The sequence below is a fragment of the Wyeomyia smithii genome, chromosome 2 (genome assembly GCF_029784165.1).
Source record: "Wyeomyia smithii strain HCP4-BCI-WySm-NY-G18 chromosome 2, ASM2978416v1, whole genome shotgun sequence".
NCBI classification, from domain to species: domain Eukaryota; kingdom Metazoa; phylum Arthropoda; class Insecta; order Diptera; family Culicidae; genus Wyeomyia; species Wyeomyia smithii.
This window is the reverse complement of record NC_073695.1, coordinates 120,875,644-120,899,123: the sequence shown is the minus strand read 5'-3', so window position 1 is coordinate 120,899,123 and position 23,480 is coordinate 120,875,644. Positions and strand designations below refer to the sequence as shown.

Below are 23,480 nucleotides of genomic sequence, written 5' to 3'. Positions count from 1 at the left end.
AGCTGTATGGTGGTTTTCAATCGACTATAAAAATTAGTACAAACAACAAATGCATGAGTTACGCTGATGACTAGAGCAATAAACCTGACTTCATACATTTTGCCAGCAACACCTTTATAACGGTAAGTGCTGCCATCTGATGACCTCAATGCGCCTAAAACTGTGATTATTAGCAAAATTGATTTATCGTGCTCAATTCTCCAGGTGGAAACGAAAACAAGATGGCAATACCGTATAAGGATTATTAAATTGAATTATTGATATTGATGACAGGACCATACAATTTAGTCTGTGATACAATGATATTAAAAAAAAACATATCTATTATTGGCCATAGACAGTACAATATAAATCACTTTCGTTTACATTTTCATTCCAGCCAATCGTCTGACTCTATCTACAGCGGCACTGATAATTATGGTGTTGTGATAACAAGTTATAACAGTATCGAAAAAAATATTAGCATGTTAGGTACCTTTCACACTAAATCCGACGCGTTGAATAAAGACTGCTAGTATTCCTTTCGCCGTTTACATTTATCTTATTCTAACCACATGGTTGAACAAATCTATAGGATCAAAACGCGAACCAAAAACGCCATACGCAATATTGTTTCCGAGTGTGAATTGTAAAAAAATATTTGTCACCAAGCGTACGTGACGAGCGTGAAAGTCACGCTCTACAATTCGATCCATTAGTTTTAAGTACATAGCAATCGTATAGTATATTTGCTCTATTATAGCGACGAATCTGTGAACCACGTTCTGCCAATAATTTTCTTCCACGCTTTGTTCCACCGAACCTGCAAAAGAAGATGATATCTGACGTTGGATAACGATAGATGCACAAATCTATTGCTAAACAAACACTGTATTGCCTCATCGATAGGTGACATTACTAATAAGAAAACATGTTTTCAGCAGCCTTTCTACCAACTAAGCAAGGCTACAAAGTTACTCAGATTAAAATGATTTTTTTCCAAACTTGAAAGATCAATATTTTGATGTAAAAATGACGCATGACCTCATTGAAAATGCATGTTTTTGTTTATGATTTATTGAAGAGTGGTCATTACGGTGTTATCTCATCGATAAACAACAAATACCAGATTTTTTTTAAAGAGAAGCCAACGATCATATGCGGAGAAGGATACCCTAAAGTGTCAAAAAATCGAACCACGAGATGCGATGATTTACAGTTGTTCCGACTTTTTGCCACTTTGTGATATTTTTTGCTGATTACGTTCAGCAACTTCTTTCAATTCTTGGTCACGGATAAAAGAATACTCAAAACCTAGTTTAAAATATTTAAACGGCGTTTTGTTTTAATTTTCCTTAGCGCTTGACACTAATATATTTGCACGTAAATAGGTCTATAGAAAAAGGCAATTTTATGAACATAATATTTATAGCCTATTTCTGCTCGAATTCGAACCAATCCCTGCGTTACGCAATTTTGCATAGTAACCTCGCTGAACACCCTCCACTTCCGTTGAGCACGTTACGTAATATACGGATGCTTTCTTAACTACAAAAGTTGAATTTTCGTTATTATGTATCATAGTATTGAACGCCGTACACAAATTACGATATGCTAAAAATCAAAATTTCAGACCACCTCCCCTCTATGTAACAATAATTAATATTCGATTTGACTCCCCATCCCTGAAATTACGTAACGCTCAACAAACTGCCCTTCTCCAAATTTTCAATTTTGAGCAAGCACCACAGTTACGTGACTGTCTCAACTAAGTAACCCCCTCCCCCTGTTTAACAATAAGTAACGCACACTCAAGTCCCCTGTTACGTTAATTGTGTACGCGCCTTGCTGGGAATTTTTTTTCCTAAAGGTTGCTCTCTGGAATACTAATGCTTATATTGATTTAATGTACACAGTGTGAATGTCGTTAAAAAAGAGGTAATCAAGCTACTGTTAAAAAAAAATACATTACTGGTTTTCACATCGAGCTCGTATACAATTACCCAGCCGTAAACTGTGTATCTTCCATTACTTGTCAATGGAGGTGTGTATTTTTACGACTGAGTCTTTAGTTATTATTTCTTTTCTTCATAACCATTCCATGTTGGGCAGATTGAGGTAGTTTTTTTACGGTTTGTGGATTAAGGATTAACTAGCACAAATAGTAAAGATATATTTGTTTGTTGACCAACTCGATAGCTAAAAAAATTGAGGTAGAATTGTGATTCAATCAAACCCACATTTTTGTTTGTGGATTTTCGCACACGAATGTAATGTATACCACCAACAAAATACACAGCTGTGGTAATTATTTATTTTTTTTTCACGTAGATATTTATTAAAAGAACTTAAGCATGAATAATACTGCTAGATAGTAACATTTAGATTGTTAAATTTGTTTCATTTAGAATGTTAAATAACAAATTATTAGTCTCAAGATTATTTAACAATTATATGCTTAAAGGAAGATACAAGTTTATGATTTCAATAAAATTCTAAAGAATTGTCAACGACAGCTGTTCTCTAGTATTCCTGGTTACAAGTTCAAACAAGACTAAACATGATTATATAACTCTACATTGTTTGAATGGTGAAACCCTGTTAACTTTTGAAAAGAATTATGGATCAAATAATTGATAGGTACCCAAAATGTAACTATTAAAACGAAAACACTGTGTGCCCTCATCTTACCAGAACAATATATATAAAAAAAAACAATTCAAAGCAGTTCCACTAATATTGTGAATTTGAAAACAGAGCATTAACCTTGAAAACTAGTGTCAGGTGCAAACGAATAAAAATGTATATAGAAAACGTTATTATTATCGCTGGAATAAAAATATAAGATTGATCTCTCCAACAGAAAACGATCAAATAATCCGAAATCCATTCGTTTTGTTTTGTTCTTGCACCATAAGTATAGATATTTTCAGCTAACATTGGTATCCGTCCTTGAATAATAGGGGTCTTCACATCGAGCTCGTATACGAATACCCAGCCGTAAACTGTGTTTCTTCCATTACTCGTCAATGGAGGTGAGTATTTTCACGGCTGGGTATTTGTTTACGAGCTCGACATGAATACCCATAATATGTAAACAGTTAGCGGTACTCTCACAGTGAACTGGTTCGTAAGGCGTCGTACACAAATCACGTAACGCTAAAATCTCGATTTCAGACCCCCTGTCCCCAATGTAACAATGAGTAAAATTATTAAAATTACCTAACGTTGAATAACCTGACCCCCCCTCGAATTTTCAATTTTGACCAAACATCACAGTTACGTAACTGTCTCAACTAACACACTTTCCCCCTCCCCCCTTCTTGCGTAACGTTTTTTGTGTACGACGCCTATAGGTTGAATTTTCATCGATATGTTGAAGAGTATGAGATTTAGATTAATAAGTAAATAAATATTTTTTAATAGTCTCTGTACAGTTCTTGGAACAGATATTCCATTGAGCGATCAGATTTCTTGAACTAAATGAACAGACTTTAAAGTGGCAACCCTGTGAAATAGCATGAAGTATGAAATGTTCCAGGTATCCAGCCGAACGAATTAGAGATGTCCAGCTCGTGCATCTTCCTCCACCGCGCACATCCACCGCGTGTGAAGCCTACCACGGAGTCGATGGCCTCTTCTTCTCTACTGAAGATAGTTTTGGTGGCTCTCTCGTCAGGCATTCTGGCAACATTCCACGCCCACTGAAGCCTGCCCCGCTGTATTACCTTCACTATATCAGCATGTTTGTTAAATACTACAAGGTATATTGCATAATAAAAATGCATTTGGAAATACATTTGAGGCCTACCGTGACTGCGGGTGATTACACGTAGCACATTTTTCCACGCAATCATCTCAAAAAACTGGTTTTTCAACAGTAAATTTACTAAAACATACCTAATTTCTGTACTATCATAGCAGGCTATGCTATGCACATAGTAAAGCACAAAAAATTAGTTGCGTTTTGGTGAAATTTACTATTGAAAAATAGTTTTCTGGGACGAGTGCGCGGAAAAATGTGCTGCGCGGAATTACCCGCAGTCGCGGTATTTCTTGTATTTTTGTTCAACATTGCATTTTTTACGTAAGATATTAAACCTCTTAATGACAATACTACGTACCTGTTAAGTTATTTTCCTATATGCTAAGGTCTTAATATATTAGCAGCGAACGTAAAATTACTTGATTGAAAATAGTTTGAAGGATTTTTATAAAACTTTTCAAGGCTGGTCAAAATGCCTCATGCCAAGATAAACAAAACGCTAGCAGTGCAACCAATATCACTCCAAGGTCAAGATATGATGATTATAATTCTTGGTGCTTTAGAGTCACCATGAGCGGGAAAGGTTTTTTTTTTTTTTAATAGGGGGGGGGGTGGTTTGTAATGATTTATTTATGTACTAAAATATCTATTCAGAATTAATATTGTATGTTCTGTCACAAATGGTGTCATTTCAACACTATTATATATATATATATATATATATATATATATATATATATATATATATATATATATATATATATATATATATATATATATATATATATATATATATATATATATATATATATATATATATATATATATATATATATATATATATATATATATATATATATATATATATATATATATATATATATATTTGGCAGAGCTGTATGCCACCACGGGTCGGTATTTGGCGATTACCGTAGGCCACGGAACACGGAAGTGCTAACTGCAAGAACGCAGTCCCGGACCATCAGCGAGAGCTAGCCTAGGTTGTGGTGAGACTCAGGCATTGGGCCGCCGAATTCTCACAAAAGCCACATTATCCGGAAGCAGCTCTGACGGAGCGAATAGTGCCGCTCCCACCACCCAAATGCACTAATTCGCCCATTGGGATTGATGCCAGTAAGTTCCCAATTACAGTAACTGGTCGCAACGCCATATGATAAGAGTCGGATTTCGTTTTCCTACCACGATTCTGGGCTGGCACCTGCGCCGAGCTCCCTTAGTAAGGTCGTGTGACAACGGCTTGAAACGGCGAGACAACAACCGGTGCAGGGGTCTCCGTCCCGTAAAACCTGGCAAGCCCTCCAGTACGTTCCAAATTCATTGCCCGGTGGGAACCGGGCAGGAGTGGGATCAGATGTCCTTTCCTGACTTGCGCCGGTCGGGGGTGTCATAGTTGCTCATAAGGCGCTATGGCAGCCGCCCCTAGCCATGGCCTCACTGCTTCGGCATAGACTACCATGGGACCAGATAGGCGACCACTCCAGTATGGATAAGGATAGCGGCTGGAAGGGGGACCCACTTAACAAAAATGAACAGTAATAATGAAGATCAACAATTGGGCGCAGATGGGTTGAAAAAAACCCGTTTGCACGAGGAGGCATCCAGAGGTCTCCGCCGAGAAAGGCGGAGATGGATGCAGTAAAGGACGCCTGCGAAGACGGCAACCCAAGTAACAAAATTGGTTTTATCAAAGTTTTATAGCGCTGTTTTGGCTGTATAAAGCGCTATAAACCTTTGATAAAACCAATATTGTTACTAGGGAAAGGCAGTACGCCTACCGGATCGACGCAAGACATCGCAGTGGCTGGTCCACTGTTGATAAAGGCGGTCGGAAGACAGCGAGACACGCTACCGAAGGTAGTAGCGCTGTCGGAGCAGCTCGATGCCATAATCGAGTTTGCGAAAAGTCGCACCAACACGACGAAGTACCTGAAGCAGGCTCTCTACATGCTTCGGTCCTCCGTCGATGCTGCGAAGAAGGAGCACGCCGAGCTCAAGGCAAGAGCGGTGGCGGCAGAGAAGAATGCAACGGAGGTGACCGGAAGGGCGACGAAGTCGGTCCAAACGGACACCTGCATGTTTGCAGCGGTTTGCGCCTCCGGGTCAGCCGCAAAAAGAGCAAGGCAGTCTCCGGGGGAAGCCCCCGAGAACAGCAAGAAACGGTTGGTTGTGCTAAGCCCGCGAGATAGCACACCAACGGCCTCCAAGTCCGCCGAAAAGTCTGCCGAAGTGGCAGCTACGGGAAACCCTTGGGTTACCGTGGGAGGAAGGAAGCGCCAAAAAGACAGCAAGCGCAACGACGAGAAGGCGACAAATCGTCCAAAAATGGGAAAGAAGGCGCGAAGCAGGGGCGACGCCCTCATACTCAAGACGGAGGGGTCCAAGTACTCCGAAGTCTTGAAGAAAATGAGAGGCGAAACCCAGCTCAAGGATCTGGGAGCGGATGTGCGGACCATCCGTCGTTCTCGCACCGGCGAGATGATCCTTGAGCTCCGTAAGGATGCTAAAAACAAGGGCGCTGCCTGCAAGACGGTAGCCGAGCAGGTCCTCGGGAAAGATGTGCAAATTCGGGCACTCACCTCAGAGGTGACTCTCCAGCTCAAAAACCTGGATGAAATCACCGAGAGGTGCGATATTGCACAGGCCCTCAAGGAGAAGTGCGGAGTGGAAGTAGCCACTGAGGTAGTTCGCCTCCGAAAGGGTCCAGCGGGGACCCAGGTGGCCACTTTCCGGCTTGCATCGGCCGATGCAACTCTGGCCCTGAAGACAGCCAAACTTAAGGTTGGCTGGTCAGTATGTCCCCTGAGCATACTCCAGCAGCCGGACGTTTGCTTCAGGTGTTTCGAGGGAGGACACAAGTCCTGGACCTGCAAGGGGCCCGATAGGAGCTAGTTATGTAGGCGTTGTGGTGGTGCTGGCCATAAAGCTAAAGACTGCGGGGAGCCTCCCAAGTGCTTGGTATGTACTGGAAAACGGGACGCCAAGCACTTTATGGGAGGCCCACGGTGCCCAGCCGGTAAGGCGGCCACGAAACCACGGGCGTGAGGGTGACACAATTGAACCTGAACCATTGCTATGCGGCACAGCAGCTGCTATACCAAGCAGCGTCTGAGTCGCGGTCGGACATCGCAATCGTATCAAACCCCTACTGCATTCCTCCCGGAAACGGTAATTGGGTTGCAGATAAGTCCAGTACGGCGGACATATGCACGACCAGCAAGTTCCCGGTTCAGGAGGTTGTGTCAACCTCAAATGAAGGATACGCGGTTGCCAAGGTGGACGGAGTGTTCTACTGCAGTTGTTATGCTCCGCCGCGTTGGTCTATCGAAAGGTTCACCCAGATGGTCGATCTGTTATCTATGGAGCTGACGGGACTAACACCCTTAGTAGTGGCGGGCGACTTCAACGCTTGGGCTGTTGAGTGGGGAAGCCGCCGCACGAACCGGAGGGGTCAGATCTTGTTGGAAGCTTTGGCAAAGCTCAACCTAGATCTGGCCAACGTTGGAACCAAGTGTACATTCAGCAGAAATGGTGCGGAGTCGATCATCGACGTGACGTTCTCCAGCCCAGGACTGATCGTGAACTGGAGGGTAGACGATGGCTACACCTATAGTGACCACCAGTCGGTCTGCTATAGCGTAGTCCAGAACGTGAGGCGGCAGGCGACGGGAAGAGCCAATACTCCGACCGTCCGCGGGTGGAAGACATCGCATTTCGATGCCGAGGTATTTGCAGAAGCAATGAGAAGAGAGCGCGAGGGGGGCAGTTGGCTCCGCCCGAGTGCTGACCAATTAGTTGCCACATTATCGCGGGCGTGCGACGCCACCATGCCTAGGACCCACCAACCTAGGAATGGTAAGTCACCGGTATACTGGTGGACCGACGCGATAGCGGACCTCCGTAGCGCGTGCCTCCGTGCAAGACGGATGTTGCAACGTGCACGTACCGATGCACAGAGGGTAGAGCGCCGTGTAGTATTCGGATCTGCAAGATCGGCGCTTAAAAGTGCGATAAAGGCGAGCAAAAGGGCCTGCTTCGATAGGCTATGCGCGAGTGCCAATACGAATCCGTGGGGCAACGCCTACAGAGTCGTAATGGCGAAGACCAAAGGCGTGTTGGCGCCTGCAGAGCGATCACCAGCGATGCTGGAGCGTATCATCGAGGGACTCTTTCCACGACACGAGCCAAATCCTTGGCCTCCGGTTGCTGAGTCTCACGTCCGACGTTCCAGTATCTCAGACACAGACCAGGGATGGTCGGCCAACCTGCCGGGCATCCAATCCGTGAGAGACGGCAGTCGTGCAGAGGTTGTGGAGGAGGTAAGGGTTACGAATGAGGAACTCATCGTGATCGCCAACTTCCTAAAGGTGAGCAAGGCACCGGGACCGGATGAAATCCCGAACTTGGCCATCAGGACGGCCATGAAAGTGGCCCCCGATCTATTTCGAGCAGTCATGCAGAAGTGCCTGGATGACTGCCTCTTTCCGGACAGGTGGAAGCGACAGAGATTGGTGCTGTTGCCGAAGGCTGGGAAACCGCCAGGGGACCCATCGGCATACAGACCTATCTGTCTGCTGGACACTACGGGCAAGGTGCTTGAGAGGATTATCCTCAACAGACTGGTGAAGTACACAGAGGGTGTAAACGGTCTGGCAAGTAACCAGTTCGGCTTCCGGAAAGGTAGATCCACGCTGGATGCTATTCTCTCTGTCACCAAGACGGCAGAGGTAGCACTCCAGCGTAAGAGTTGGGGCATTCGCTATTGCGCAATCGTCACGCTTGACGTGAAGAATGCATTCAATAGCGCCAGTTGGGACTCCATAGCGCTCGCGCTTAGGAGCATCCACGTACCGGTGTCGTTGTACAAGATTTTGGAAAATTATTTCCAGAATCGGGTACTAGTTTACAACACGGAGGAGGGTCAGAAGTGCGTCCCAATCACCGCAGGGGTACCGCAAGGTTCCATCCTGGGCCCGGTGTTGTGGAATGTCATGTATGACGGGGTGTTGAAACTAAAGTTCCCTGTAGGGGTTGTGATCGTCGGTTTCGCAGACGACATCACGCTAGAGGTCTACGGCGAGTCGATCGAAGAGGTCGAGTTGACGGCCGCGCACTGCATACGCAAGGTCGAAGACTGGATGCACTCTAGGAAACTGGAGTTAGCGCACCATAAAACGGAGGTTACGGTTGTGAACAACCGTAAATCAGAGCAACAGGCGGTGGTCAGAGTCGGTGACTGCACCATTACCTCAAGGCGTTCCTTGAAGCTCTTGGGGGTTATGGTTGACGATAAGCTCACATTTAAGAGTCACGTCGACTATGCCTGTAAGAGGGCTTTAACGGCCGCTCCAGGACTATCTCGAATGATGTCCAATAGCTCAGCGGTATATGGCAGCAAGCGTAAACTTCTTGCCAGCGTGGTTTCGTCCATACTTAGGTATGGTGGGCCAGCGTGGTCCAAAGCGTTAGGTACCAGCAGTCATCGTCGAAAACTGGAAAGTACCTACAGGCTCATGTGCCTGAGGGTTGTGAGCGCGTACCGTACAGTGTCATACGACGCAATCTGCGTTCTGTCCGGCATGATGCCTATCAGCATAGCCATTAAGGAGGACGTAGAATGCTTCGATCAACGTGACACAAGGGGTATACGAGGCACCAGAAGGTCATTCTCGATGAACAGATGGCAGCAGGAATGGTCCAATTCCGCAAAGGGTAGATGGACGCATCGACTTATTCCGGACGTATCCGGATGGGTCGGGAGGCGCCATGGAGAAGTTAACTTCCACTTGACACAGATTCTGTCAGGTCATGGTTGCTTCAGGCAGTATCTACACAGATTCGGGCATGCGGGGTCCCCCATGTGTCCCGAGTGCGCGGATGCGGAAGAAACTGCTGAGCATGTCTTCTTCGTGTGCCCTCGTTTTGTGCATGCGCGGAGCGACATGATGGTAGTGAGCGGGCCAGACACCACTCCGGACAACCTAGTTCGGAGGATGTGTAAAGACCCAAACATTTGGAGGGCGGTTTGTACAGCCGCCTCTCAAATAGTTTTAGAATTGCAAAACAGGCGACAGGTTGACCACCGACACGCCAGTGTTAGCTAACGGCCAGTCTCCAGGTTAGTTAGCTAAGTTAGCAAAGAGATCTATAGAACCAAGAGGGTGCACAGAGCACAAAAGCCGCTCTCCGAAGCAATACCTAGAGGTGGTCCCGGGGAGTATTATGGGCTGGAGACTGGAGGGGTTTTAGTGGGTCCGGTCACTGATTCAAACCAACCCCACACTCCCTGAGGTTGGTCACCTCAGGGGTTTGGATGCAAATTTCCCCTCCACCTGAAACAAAAAAAAATATATATATATATATATATATATATATATATATATATATATATATATATATATATATATATATATATATATATATATATATATATATATATATATATATATATATATATATATATATATATATATATATATATATATATATATATATATATATATATATTTGTACGCTTTTTTCTATATTATTTAATGTTATTAGCTTTCGCAGTTAAGTTATTGTAATTGTAGGAAAATTATTAAACCTACTTGTCAAGAGAAAAAAAAGGAATAAAACGAAACTTAAAATAAACTTAAAACTATCTTACTGACTATAGAGTGAGCTGATCGTTGCAATTGAGGATTGCAAAGATTTTTGTCGGAATTTGTTGATAATTTGGCTTGACATATTTTCTAATGTTTCTACATTAGTGAGCCTATGTAGCTCATTCGTGCTAAACCAGGGAGGACGCTTTAAAATCATTTTCAAAAGTTTATTCTGAATCCTTTGAAGTGTCTTCTTCCTGGTTGCACAACAGCTTGTCCAGATGGGAACTGCATATAACATTGCTGGCCTAAAAATTTGTTTGTAAATTAACAGTTTATTCTTGAGACAAAGTCTAGAATTCCTGTTGATAAGAGGATATAAACATTTGATATACTTATTGCACTTTTAATGGATATTTTCAATGTGCTCCTTGAAAGTAAGATTCTTATCATAAATTAGCCCTAAGTATTTAACTTGATCAGACCAATTTAAGACCACACCGTTCATTTAATAACGTGGTTATTGGTGGGTTTGAGAAATGAAACTCTTGGCTTATGAGGAAAAATAATTAACTGTGTTTTAGAAGCATTAGGGGAAATCTTCCATTTTTGTAAGTATGAAGAAAATATATCTAAACTTTTTTGTAGCCGATTGCATATTACACGAAGGCTTTTTTCTTTTGCGGAAATGCTTGTATCGTCACAAAACAGAGATTTTTTACAACCTGGTGGTAAATCAGGAAGATCAGAAGTAAAAATGTTATATAAGATTGGGCCCAAGAGACTCCCCTGAGGCACACCTGCTCTAACAGGCAATCTATTAGATTTACCATTTAGATAGTTAACCTGAAGAGTGCGGTCAGTTAAATAACTTTGTATCATTTTTGTGAGGTAAAGCGGAAAACTGAAATTTGCCATTTTAGCTATTAAACCTTTATGCCAAACACTGTCGAATGCCTTTTCTACGTCTAGAAGAGCAGCTCCAGTCGAATAGCCTTCAGATTTATTAGTTCGAATCATATTTGTTACTCTAAGTAACTGATGAGTAGTGGAATGCCCATGGCGAAAACCAAACTGTTCATTTGCAAAAATTGAGTTCTCATTAATATGTGTTATCATTCTATTAAGAATTATTCTTTTAAAAAGTTTGCTAATAGAGGAAAGTAAACTAATTGGTCGATAACTTGATGCCTCAGCTGGATTCTTTTCGGGTTTTAAAATTGGAGTGACTTTGGCATTTTTCCATTTCGTAGGAAAATGTGCTAGTGCAAAGCATCTGTTAAAAATTTCTACCAAGAAATTTAAAGAGTTTTCGGAAAGTCTTTTGATGAGGATATAGAAAATCCCATCATCTCCTGGTGCTTTCATGTTTTTGATTTTTTTGAGAATAGTTCGCACCTCATTCAAGTTTGTTCCCAATACCTCTTCGGAAAGAAATTCTTGGGTGTTGATCTGATCATACTTTTGGTTTACTTCATTTTCAATAGGACTTACTACGTTCAAATTGGAGTTATGAACACTCTCAAACTGCTGAGCAAGTTTTTGAGATTTTTGTTCATTCGTTAGAAAAATGCAATCACCATCTTTAAGGACTGGAATGGGCTTCGAAGGTTGCTCAAGAACCTTCCAGAAAGGTTTTGAATAAGGTTTTAGTTGTTCAACTTCTCTCATGAAATTCTCATTTCGCAAGAGAGTGAATCTATGTATAATTTCCTTTTTGTAATTCTTGAAAAATAATTTTCAAAGCAGGATCACGAGATCTTTGGTATTGACGTCTCCGTATGTTCTTCAAACGTATAAGAAGTTGAAGTTCACTGTCAATAATTGGTGCATTAAATTTTACTCGAGCCTTAGGAACTGATAAATTCCGGGCATTGAGAATTAAGCTACTAAAATTATCTAATGCTCTGTCAATGTCAGCACTATTTTGTAAAATAATATCATTATTCAAATTTTCTTCGATCGTAGAACGATATCTATCCCAATTAGTCTTGTGATAATTTAACACAGATCTAGTGGGATTTAAAATAGTTTCATGAGAAATAGAAAATGTTATGGGAAGATGATCAGAATCAAAGTCAGCATGAGTTAATAAATCACTGCATGAATGACTTTGATTTGTTAGTACCAAATCAATTGTAGATGGATTCCTAATAGAAGAATAACATGTAGGACCATTTGGAAATAAAACTGAATAAAATCCAGCCGAGCAATGATTAAACAATATTTTTCCATTGGAATGGCTTTGAGCATTATTCCAAGATCGATGTTTCGCATTAAAATCACCGATGATTAAAAATTTAGATTTATTTCTTGTGAGTTTTTGCAAATCTCCCTTGAAATAATTTTTTCGCTCACCAGTGCATTGAAAAGGCAAATACACTGCGGCTATAAATAAAATGCCAATACTTGTTTCAATTTCAATTCCCAAACTCTCGATAACTTTGGTTTCAAGATGGGGTAAAACACGATGTTTTATTCGACGGTGGATAACTATTGCAACTCCACCACCGGCAACATCAATTCTATCAAACTTATGAACTATATAATTTGGGTTCTTTTTTAGTTTAATATTTGGTTTTAAAAGCGTTTCAGTCACAACTGCAATATGCACATCGTGGGCTGTTAAAAAATTGAAAAGTTCATCCTCTTTCGCTTTTAAAGAGCGAGCATTCCAATTTAGAAAATTTACAGCATTATTTAAAATCATTGGTGAATTTCAATTTCATAACAATATTAGTTGTAAATTTTATACCTTCTTGAACAGCCTCGTACATCGAGTTACAGTTCAACAAAACGGACATTAGCTGCAGCATGGATTGTTGTAGGTATTCAATCTTTTCTGGAGTTGGACTACCTAAATCAATACTGGCTGACTTTTCAGCACCAAACACGAATGGTTTGTTACTGTTTGAATTCGAAATACTACCTGTAAGGACACTGGCATATGAACAGCCTGGTGTTGCCTGAACAGGATTTTTTGCCTGAAATTTGTTAGCTGAATTTAAATGATTACCTACAGACACACCTGCTAATGAAAGTGCTGGTGATGCCTGAACAGTATTGAATGTCTTTTGTATACCCACATTGACACAGGTTGCTTAGAATTCCTACGTTGTCTGGAAGCAATAATTTTTGACCTTACAGGACAATAAAAGAAATTAGATTTCCCCCACAATTTACACATTTAAAACTATTAGTGGTCTCTTTCACGGGGCAGATATCTTTCGTGTGACTAGTGTCACCACAAATCATACATTTTACTGCCATATGGCAGTTTCGAGTTCCATGACCATAGGCTTGACAATTTCGACATTGCGTAAGATTATGAATTCCTCCATGTCTCGAAATTTTCCCACTTTATTCGCACGTTGAATAAAACACGTGCTTTTCCCAAACATTTTAAATTATGTACTTTGGTACGATCAAAATGAACTAAGTAATTTTCCTGGTGTATTCCAGTTTGAAAAATTTTGGCATTTGCCTTTCGTTTCATCAAAATTACTTGGTTGGGGGCAAAACCAAGTGATTCTGACAAACATTCTTTAATTTCCTCAATAGTTTGGTCATTTGAAAGACCTTTCAAAACAGCCTTAAACGGTCTCTCGTTTTTGGCATCAAAAGAATAAAATTTATACATCTTTTCAGTCAAACACTGTAAAAGATGTTTATGGCCATCAAAAGATTCGGCCAAAACACGAATTTCGCCTTGGCGGCCAATTTGAAAATTAACTTTCACATCCGACAGAAATGATGAAAGTTCTGATCGAAATGCTTTTAAATTTGCTACAAATACCACAATAGGTGGAACTTTAATCTTCTTCATAACGGCTTTATGCTCAGTATGAGAAGTTTGAACTTCTTGATCCCCAACGGAAGAAAGAATATCATACCTGTTAGTCGAAATTTCAGTGTCACTTGGAGGAGATGCCTCACGTTTCCTTGAAGCCGCATCAATGCGGGCTTTTTAATTTTTTCCAGGCATAACTGGAAAACTTCACTACACTTTCACTTCACTATAGAATTTAATTAGGAATATCTCAAACCAAATTTACTCACTAATCACTCGTTAACGTTAAAAACAAATCTATTATTTTGCGTTTCAACAGGTAGTCTTTTAAAAAGGTTGCCTGTTGAAAGCGAAAAACAAAATTTCAAAATCTCTCGGTAGTCTAAGACTTAGCCTCGAGCTGTTGGTAAAATGCAACCGTACTGTAGGACAGTTCAAGTCGATCTGATTATCACTCCAATTTCCGCTATTGTATATCGTTCCAACGCTTTCTATTTCTTTTAGATTCTATGACCAGTTTACGTTGAAACTATGCGAAAGCACTTTAAATATTCAAGCAAATAAAACAACTCGTTTTAAAAGGTTGAGTTTTTCTAAGTATTCTATCGTCAATTTATGACCAATAACCGCGATATTTTTTTTTTGACTAAAAAAACTAAAACAGTAGTTTTAAATTAACGCAACAATTTGCGTAAAAAACGCGTTTATTCGGAAATTCGCGTAAAAGAAACTTTGTTAATTCGACAATCTAGGTAAAAACATCTGACTGTCTGCATTAGGGATGTTACGGATATCCGCATCCGCAAATGCGGAACTTCCGCATGAAAATTAACATCCTCATTCGTATCCGCATCCGCATCATACCATGCGGGTATTGAAACTAAATATCGTTTCATAAAATTTTACAAAAAAATTTTCCTTGGTGTATTTACTGCTCGCCAAAATAACTTTTGCACTGGGGAGGGATATGGTCATGTGAAATAAGCAAAATAAAACACATCTCTACGGATATCCGCATCCGCATCCGCGAATGCGGAACATCCGCATAAAAGTTGACATCCGCATCGACATCTGCATCCGTAATCACATATCCGCATCCGCATCCATATCCGCAGATGTCTGAAAAATCACATCCGTAACATCCCCGGTCTGCATAGAATTGACATACCATTTCGTATGAATCCAGTACAGCATTTATTCAAGATCTAGTACAATAAAATGTAGGAGTCGAAGATGCAAATTCTCTTGAATCGAATAAAATAACGCTCTGAATGGACAAAGTAAACAATCTCATGTGAGAGAACTCTGTGCATAGAGAAAGTAATGGGATCTGCATAGTTTCATAATCGTCATCACCAATTAATTAAACGAGTCAAATGAAAAAGTCACATCCCTGTCACTAACTTCATCCCCATACATTTTGGCTTGAAGCCGTTTTTCTCTGGCTCGATTTTACGTCAAAAGGCTGTCAGTGCTTGCGAAACAGCCGATAAGGCACCGTCCATGCGAAATCAACTATTGCTGCAAGTGGTGGAAAGAAATGCAGAAAGCGAAAAACGATTGTTTTGTTTTGAACGTTTTATGGATTTTGTGCAGGACATAAATGGTCAACGGAGCTTATGACCATATTTCCAACAGTAGCGTCATCATCATCGGCGGCGGCATCAGGAAACTGTTACCATGACATCGGTCTGGAAAAAGTCAGACAATAATCTGCCGGTACCCGCATAACTGTCCCATTTTTAATTTTTCTCCGGAAAATATGATAACAATTAAGTCGATTCCCGATGATTACTCAAAAGTGACCGAAACCAGTATGGGACAGTTATGCGGGTACCGGCAGTATAGAAGTATGTCATTTAATTAACTAGACTAATGTTGTTTTTCTGTAGTACACGTTGCCAATGATACTGCCGGTTTCTGATTGAATTTATAAGTGATGGGACAAAATATGCGGGTATTTCTGAAATGTACTCGCATATTTTGTCCCATTTTGTCTTTATTTTTCAAGTTATATAACGTGAAACCAATACCAGCTATGGTTTTTTGTTTTCAACGATAAACTTATGGTGCCATGAAACTGTTATGGTCATTGGTTCTGCATGTAATTGCTTAATATAGCTGGAAATCCGAAAATTCACGGATAATAAAAAATCGCCGTTTTCTCAACATGTTGTTTTTCATTATGGGACAGTTATCCGGGTACCGGCAGTAATGTACTTTGAGAAGAGATTCATCGATTCCTAACACATGAAACCCAGCTGCCAAATTCACTATTTATTTTACCGTAATGTCTTTTGAAAACTCTATCGCTACCTGTCTATTGCGTCTATCGCCACCAAATTTTATATTCTCATACCTAACTTTAAAAGCTTCACATTTTCTCAAATGTAAGAAGATGTACAAGACTTCATATGTATTTTGTGCTATCTAAGTTTAGGCGCATCAATCAATGGACTCAAGGTTCTCGAGCTTTTCTAAAGTCGTCAATTCCCAGTGATGCAGGTATAGAGACTGTACACAGTGTTCAGTCTATCTATGCGGGTGATGGTTTGGGGTTAATGGTGCGAGTTACGATACAGCTCAAAACTAATCCCGATGACCAATCAACCAGATTGAGCATTGATGCAGATTTTAGTTATACAGATAATCATTTTGACCTTTACGCTGTTGTTATGGTGGCATTTCCTTTTCTCACTTAATTTAAAATGATTTGCTTTTATTTTATTTGTGTTGAGTAGACTACATTTTTTTATTGTAAACTGGGTACCTATCTGTATTTGTCATCCGGCCAAGAAGGTGTGAGCGAACGATAGGAGAACTGAAACTAAGTAGTAAAAGAAGATTTGAGGAGATGGGATTATCATCGATTTCTAGTTTTCGTTTACAATTGAAACATTTAAACGAATATACTGAAATATTAATACAACTATGTCCAACATCATATGATGATACACACCTTCTTGCACTGTTTCTTCAGTTTGATGAATTTCAGATGGAACGATGTATGTATAAGCTGATGCTCTTTCGAAATATGAAGGTCACGCAATAAAAGTGCTAATGAAAAAAAGCGTAAAAACCAAAGATAGAACTGCTGGTGGGTTATCGATCGCAACCGCTTGTTGCCGTAGTTAATATTAGTACGGATCCAACAATTCAGCAGCCAGCTGATACATGACAGCGCGTCTGTAGTTCAGTACTGCAGCTGTGGTAAAATAGAAACAACAATCCAGGCGTTCAGTCTGTCACAGTCAGGGAACCTAATCATACATTAGTATGTTGCCTAAAATACTAAATCGTTCCATATATCAGCTATATTCGCCGGCAAACAGTAAAATATTTAGTGCAGTGGCTCCTGCTTTTAAATTCTATTCACAAAATGCTAAACGGTAACCTCTTACCAGCAGAATAGGATTATCATCATATGTGTAATCACAAACCTCAATTTTTATCTTAGGAAATATGATATTGTGGTTCTTGGAGGTGGAATTGTTGGAACGGCTTCCGCAAGAGAAATTTTATTGCGACATCCTCGATTGAAAGTTGCTGTAGTGGAGAAGGAACCAAAACTAGCATTTCATCAAAGTGGTCATAATAGCGGAGTCGTTCATGCTGGAATATATTACAAGCCTGGCTCTTTGAAAGCGAAACTCTGTGTGCAAGGTCTTGATTTAAGCTATAAATATTTCGACGAAAAAAATATACCGTACAAGAAAGTGGGTAAATTGATTGTCGCAACGAATGACATTGAGGTGACGCGTCTGAATGTAAGTATTAGTGATGGGAAACTTATCGATACTTATCGATAATATCGATAAACGCCGGTCATCGATATTATCGTTAATTTTTTGACGTTAACGATAATTATCGATATTATAAGGGTGAGCACAAGTCAGTGCGGCTGGTTACTGGAGGAGACCCAAAAGAAGGAGACCTCTCCTACCATACCCCAGGAGTTCCTTTGCCGCTAGGTATTTGTTGGGTGCTGCTATTCGACAAGATTTAGCATTGTTGCGGGTGGTGTAAAGGTTCGTCCCGGGTGTCACTGAGTTTTTGAGAAATAATGGTAACTAAAAAGGTATTTATAGTTTTTAGTTTCCTAAGAACAGATGAATCAGACAACTTAGTACTGGAGAACTTTAAAAAAATATCCAAACTTTTTGCACCATCTCATAAAAAACAATGTGCGAAATTGTAATGTAATAAAATGCATTTTCTATGGCTTGCCAACTCTTATAATATCATGGACATGCATAGCGGCAGTCTATTGGTGATTCTCTGGTAATTGTTTAGTTTAACTTAGAACTGTTTAAGTTTAAAGTATCTGTTACCCAACAAACAATTTTTAGTTCCACTAAAAAACCAAATCAACGAAATTGTTGCGCCAAAAAAGTATCCTGATTTATACAGGGGGTAGACAAAATAATTGAGATAAATAAAATTCTCTCGAATTCTAAATGGCCAGAACTTTACGAAAAATGGATCAATTTCGAAACCGGTTTCATTTCACTGGAAAACAGTTTTATATTAGTATTACTTGGGAACTTGGTGTGACCAACCTGCACCGAAAATGTTTCGGACTCAAGAGTGTGTGTCAAGGTGTAAATTTTTGCAACGCATAGAACGTTTTAGGCAACTAAATTGTCTATCTAAAATACTTCATTTGAAAAAATCTGAGATCACCGATCTTTTTTAAAATCATTTTTTGTTTTTAAAATTATATTTTTTTCAGAGTAGGATCTTTAACTCATTTTTTATATTTTTGAAGGAAAGTTCAGATAATTTTTACTAAGATATATTGTTTCATAAGAAAAAAGTTCAAATACAGTTAGGTTTTCTTACGCGGGGGATACATGCCTCGTGAAAAAACCATGTTAATTCAGAAATCCGCTTGAAAAACCGCTTTAATTCAAAAATTCGCGTAAAATACCACGTTAATTTGAAAATCTGCATAAAAAACCTTTTAGAGTAAATCCGCGTGAAAATAAGCTGACCTTTTTAAATGTTAATCCAGATAAATTTTCATACGCAAGTTTGCAAAGTTGCTTGGTTTAATAAGACCTACACACCCACAATGTTCGATTGAATTCTGCTAGAGTGCTGCAAGCTCAAAGAAAATTAGTACCCAACAGGGAAAAAACCGCCAAAATCAACACCCATACTTAATAAATTCATACCTCTATGATTCCTTGGCGAATTTTCAATCTTTGGCTACAAATGAATCCAAAATAAATTCTGATTTATTGACAACATATAAACTTAAGTGAAACAGAATGTCAGAAAAAGTTCTACGCGTTGCAAAAATGTACACTTTGGCACACACTCTGGAAATCCGAAACATTTCCAGTGACCCTTGGTCACGTCCAGTTCTCAAGTAATACTAGGAAACTAGGACAGTTTTCCAGTAAAATGAAACCTGTTTTGTTAGAATTGATTCATTTTTCGTGAAGTTTTGGCCATTAAAAATTGACAGAATTTTGCCTGCTTCAATTATTTCCCTTATTCCACAACCTTCAAAACGAACTTCGGCTTGAAACTACTCCGTAGAAAGGGTATGCCGGTTCTGGCATCTACAACATCTTGACACTATTGGCCAACGATCAGAGCATCGAAAGAAAGCCCGGTTCCGGACGGCAAACGACCCTGAGCGACAAGCAGCTTCAAAGGATGCTGAAGAGGAAGACCGAGAGGAAAAGTCGCTGCGTGCACTTGGCCGAGAGGTTGGTGCATGCTCTATAACAGTGTGGGCTCTTCGTGTTTTACCTCCCCCACGAAGGAAGTGAGCACCGAGGTAAAGTTTATTTCATAGACCAAGTTCCCCAAGAAGGTGCGGCTTTGGCTGACAATCAGTGAGAAAGGTATTTCAAAGTTGCTCTTCTTTCGCTCCGGGCTGGCCGTGAACGGGGAAATTTATAGTACGAAGTGCCTGACAGAAGTTGCGTCGTTCATCAAGAAATACCATAAGCGCGAAGACACGGTGTTCTGGCCAGATTCGACGTCGACCAACTACTCGAAGCGATCGTTGGAGGAGATGGAGCGGCTGAATATCGATGTGGTACTGAAGTCGGCGAATCCGCCCAATGTCCCCCATCTCCCTTGTAGGAGCCTATGACCACTGCTACCATTAACTAGATATATTGTCCCCCATCTGCTTCCCATCGAGAATTTCTGGACAAACTTGAAGCGCAAGATCTATTCCAACAATTTTGTCGCGAAAACGGAGGAGGAATTAATAAAAAAAAAAACGAAGAAAGAGCTTAAAAACACGGCTACACGCATGTTTTCGTCCGCCATGGCGAATGTTCCGGTTAACTGCCGGAAGGCTGCACGCAAGGACGTAATATTTTTTTGTGAGGAAGCTAACATGATAACCTTCCACGGGAAATTTATCCAACTCAATTATCTGTCTTAGTTTTTTTTTCATCACCATCTGAAATAGTTTTTTTTCATCACCATCTGAAAAAAAAAATTACCGCAAACGTTAGCTGTCAATATATCGATACTTATCGATAATATCGATAAAAGCCCCGGAATTATCGATTGTTATCGATGTCGGTTTTGGGCGATATTTCCCATCACTAGTAAGTATATTAGTATCTTTTATATTATGCGGCATTCATAAATTACGTTATGCTGCTAGGGAAAGTGTTACATAAGGGGAAAGTAAGATCGACATTACAAAACGAAAAAAAAAATCTTACCTTTCTCTCTGGGAAGGCCAAAATTTTACTTCAAAGACGAAGTTATGAATAAAAAAAAAGCAGAGCAGAGGTACGTACCAATCGACTAATTTTTAAAAACCTAACTGTCTCTTGATCAATTTCAATAAACTTGATCTTATATGAGATTTGAAAACTGCAGGCTAATGTGAATGTGTTACCACGGAACGAACTGTAAAAATGCGTTGAAGAACTCAAAAGAACACGATTGCTTGACGTGAACAGGAGGATCCGTAAAATGTTTTTGTGATCTTTTAAATATCGTGTTTTAAACAAGATGAATGATATTTTGATTAAAGAAATTAACGTAATAATAAAAGTTACAGAATGTTCCGAATTTTATCAATCTAGAAAGGGGGCAGGTTTACAACGTTACGTAATGTTTGTATTACGTTTTGGTTCATAGGGAGAAGTTGGGGTTGAAAAATTGAATTTTTACCAATACGTAGTCGATGGATGTCACCTTAGATCACTTCTAGAGCAAATTTTTTGAAAAGTGAGTATTATCTCACGTATAACTGCATCATAGCTAAAACACAGTTGACTGTATAGAAAAACAGTCCAAGAACGAGTTGTATGGAACTAAAAATGCTTTGCAAAATTTTGCTGGTGGCAACATTTATTCGAGTGAGATCTTGAATGACTGAAGCCTCCTAAGCTCTATGCGAAACCTGATATATATTGAGCATCTAACCAAATACGCATACACGCGGTGATGCAACATCCATTAATTCACATTAGTATACATATATTGAGCCGGTGCTGAAGAACCACTAATAATTTAAGACTAGGGTGTATTTCTGCGAGTAGTTTAAATTAAAGTTTGACCCTTTGAATTTAATTCAATCTCGAAAACAGTTTTTTAGTCTATTTTTTTTACATTTCTGGATTATTATCGTTATTACCAGTATCGTGGGAAATAATCTTTGAATAACGTTCCTTCTCGTAGCTGTCGAGCCACAATATTTTCGTATCGTATAAATGTCAAGTGCGTACCGAGTTATTCAAATATCTAATCACACCACTTTGCTTAGTCCAAATGCGTACAAAATTAAAGGGGTCAAGTACCATCAAATGTATTTTCCGAAGCCGAGCAAGTCTGGGCACACAGTCACACGTGATTTCGTCTTCAGAATCAGATAAAATAATTAGATAAATTAGATTTAAATTTAAATTTAACAGTATATTTTTCGAAAATAACGATTTATTATGCGTCCGGTCCCTTCGATCAGCTCCCCTTCCAAGTTTAGTTAGTTTGTTTATGAATTTCGAACACACTGCACGGGCTTGAGATGTTAACGATTTAGATCCGAATTTCAGCACTGTTTATAAACGGATTCAAATACTGATGTCTCGTCATCGATAAAAAAATATCATTCTAAGTTAATAACCTGAAAAATATCTGTTGGTTTTCTCGAAAGGTTTAACATAAAAAATCATACATTGGGGTCGCTTTTTACGCGGGTTGTTTTTATGCGTTTTTTCAAACGGGATATTTTCACAATAACGCGGATTATTTTTACTCGATTCGGAAGATTATTTGTACGCGGTATCATATAAGTTTAGTATAAGTATATTTAATCTAATCTTTTAAATGCGGTACAACCAACCGCGTGAAAAGCGACCTCAGTGTATCTTATTTATTTTTCAATTTACAGGACTTATATGAACGATCCCTTGCAAACAATGTTCCCGATGTACAACTTGTTGATGCAAAACGCATAAAAGAGATAGAACCGTACTGCAAAGGAATCAAAGCAATATGGTCCCCTCATACAGGAATCGTAGACTGGGCCTTAGTGACTCAGTATTATGCTAAAGATTTCAAAGATGCTGGCGGAGAAGTTTATCTTAATTTTGAAGTAACGCAATTTGAAGAAACGAAGGACCCCAACTATCCGACGTTACTGAGAAGTAAAAATAACGATACGGTCCAGTCTAAATATGTTTTGACGTGTGGCGGTTTGCAATCAGACAAAATAGCCGAACTTACAGGATGTGCGCCGTTACCGAGAGTGGTACCTTTCCGTGGCGAATACTTGTTGTTGAATCAGGATAAATGCCACATGGTCAAAGGAAACATTTATCCAGTGCCCGATCCAAGATTTCCTTTCCTTGGAGTTCACTTCACACCTAGAATGGACGGCAAAGTTTGGCTCGGACCCAACGCCGTTCTAGCATTTAAACGGGAAGGATACAGTTGGTCTGATTTTAATTTGCTAGAGTTTTTGGATGCATTGAAGTTCCCTGGTTTAATCAAGATGGGATGGAAGTTCATGGGAGCTGGTATTCAAGAGATTGCCAAGTCTGCATTTATCCCCCTTCAGGTAAAAGAATTACAAAAATTTATCCCGGATATTCAAGAGTACGATGTTCAACGAGGGCCTGCAGGTGTTCGAGCGCAGGCGCTTGACAATGATGGTAACCTAGTTGACGATTTTGTTTTTGATCATGGTAAAGGTGAGAGTGCGCTATCCAAAAACATTCTACATTGTAGAAATGCACCTTCACCTGGAGCAACCAGTTCCTTAGCAATCGCCAAAATGATTGCAGACAAAATTGAACAGGAGTTCAACATTAAGTGAATATTTTACATCAAATAAAAAACGTTACAATTGTTA

General features: G+C 39.9%; 2 protein-coding genes and 1 long non-coding RNA gene across 10 annotated transcripts in view; 2 read left to right on the top strand and 1 right to left on the bottom strand.

Moving 5' to 3' along the window:
• Positions 1 to 2,840, top strand: part of LOC129721186 (uncharacterized) — a 74,199-nt gene extending 71,359 nt beyond the window's left edge. For all 8 annotated transcript variants that reach the window (XM_055673461.1, XM_055673467.1, XM_055673469.1 and 5 more), the window contains one exon: positions 380 to 2,840. The gene's annotated coding sequence lies outside the window, so the exon portion shown is untranslated. The remainder of the gene's footprint in view (positions 1 to 379) is intronic.
• A 13,544-nt stretch (positions 2,841 to 16,384) lies between these two features.
• On the bottom strand, positions 16,385 to 17,865 carry LOC129721194 (uncharacterized). Its single transcript, XR_008727367.1, has 2 exons — positions 17,100 to 17,865; positions 16,385 to 16,967 (listed from the first exon to the last, which is right to left on the bottom strand). It is a non-coding gene; the product is annotated as an uncharacterized LOC129721194 (long non-coding RNA).
• On the top strand, positions 17,154 to 23,480 carry LOC129721187 (L-2-hydroxyglutarate dehydrogenase, mitochondrial). Its single transcript, XM_055673470.1, has 3 exons — positions 17,154 to 17,529; positions 17,598 to 17,907; positions 22,518 to 23,480. The coding sequence occupies exons 1-3, from the start codon at positions 17,417 to 17,419 to the stop codon at positions 23,442 to 23,444; spliced, it is 1,350 nt and encodes a 449-aa protein (XP_055529445.1). The 5' UTR covers positions 17,154 to 17,416; the 3' UTR covers positions 23,445 to 23,480.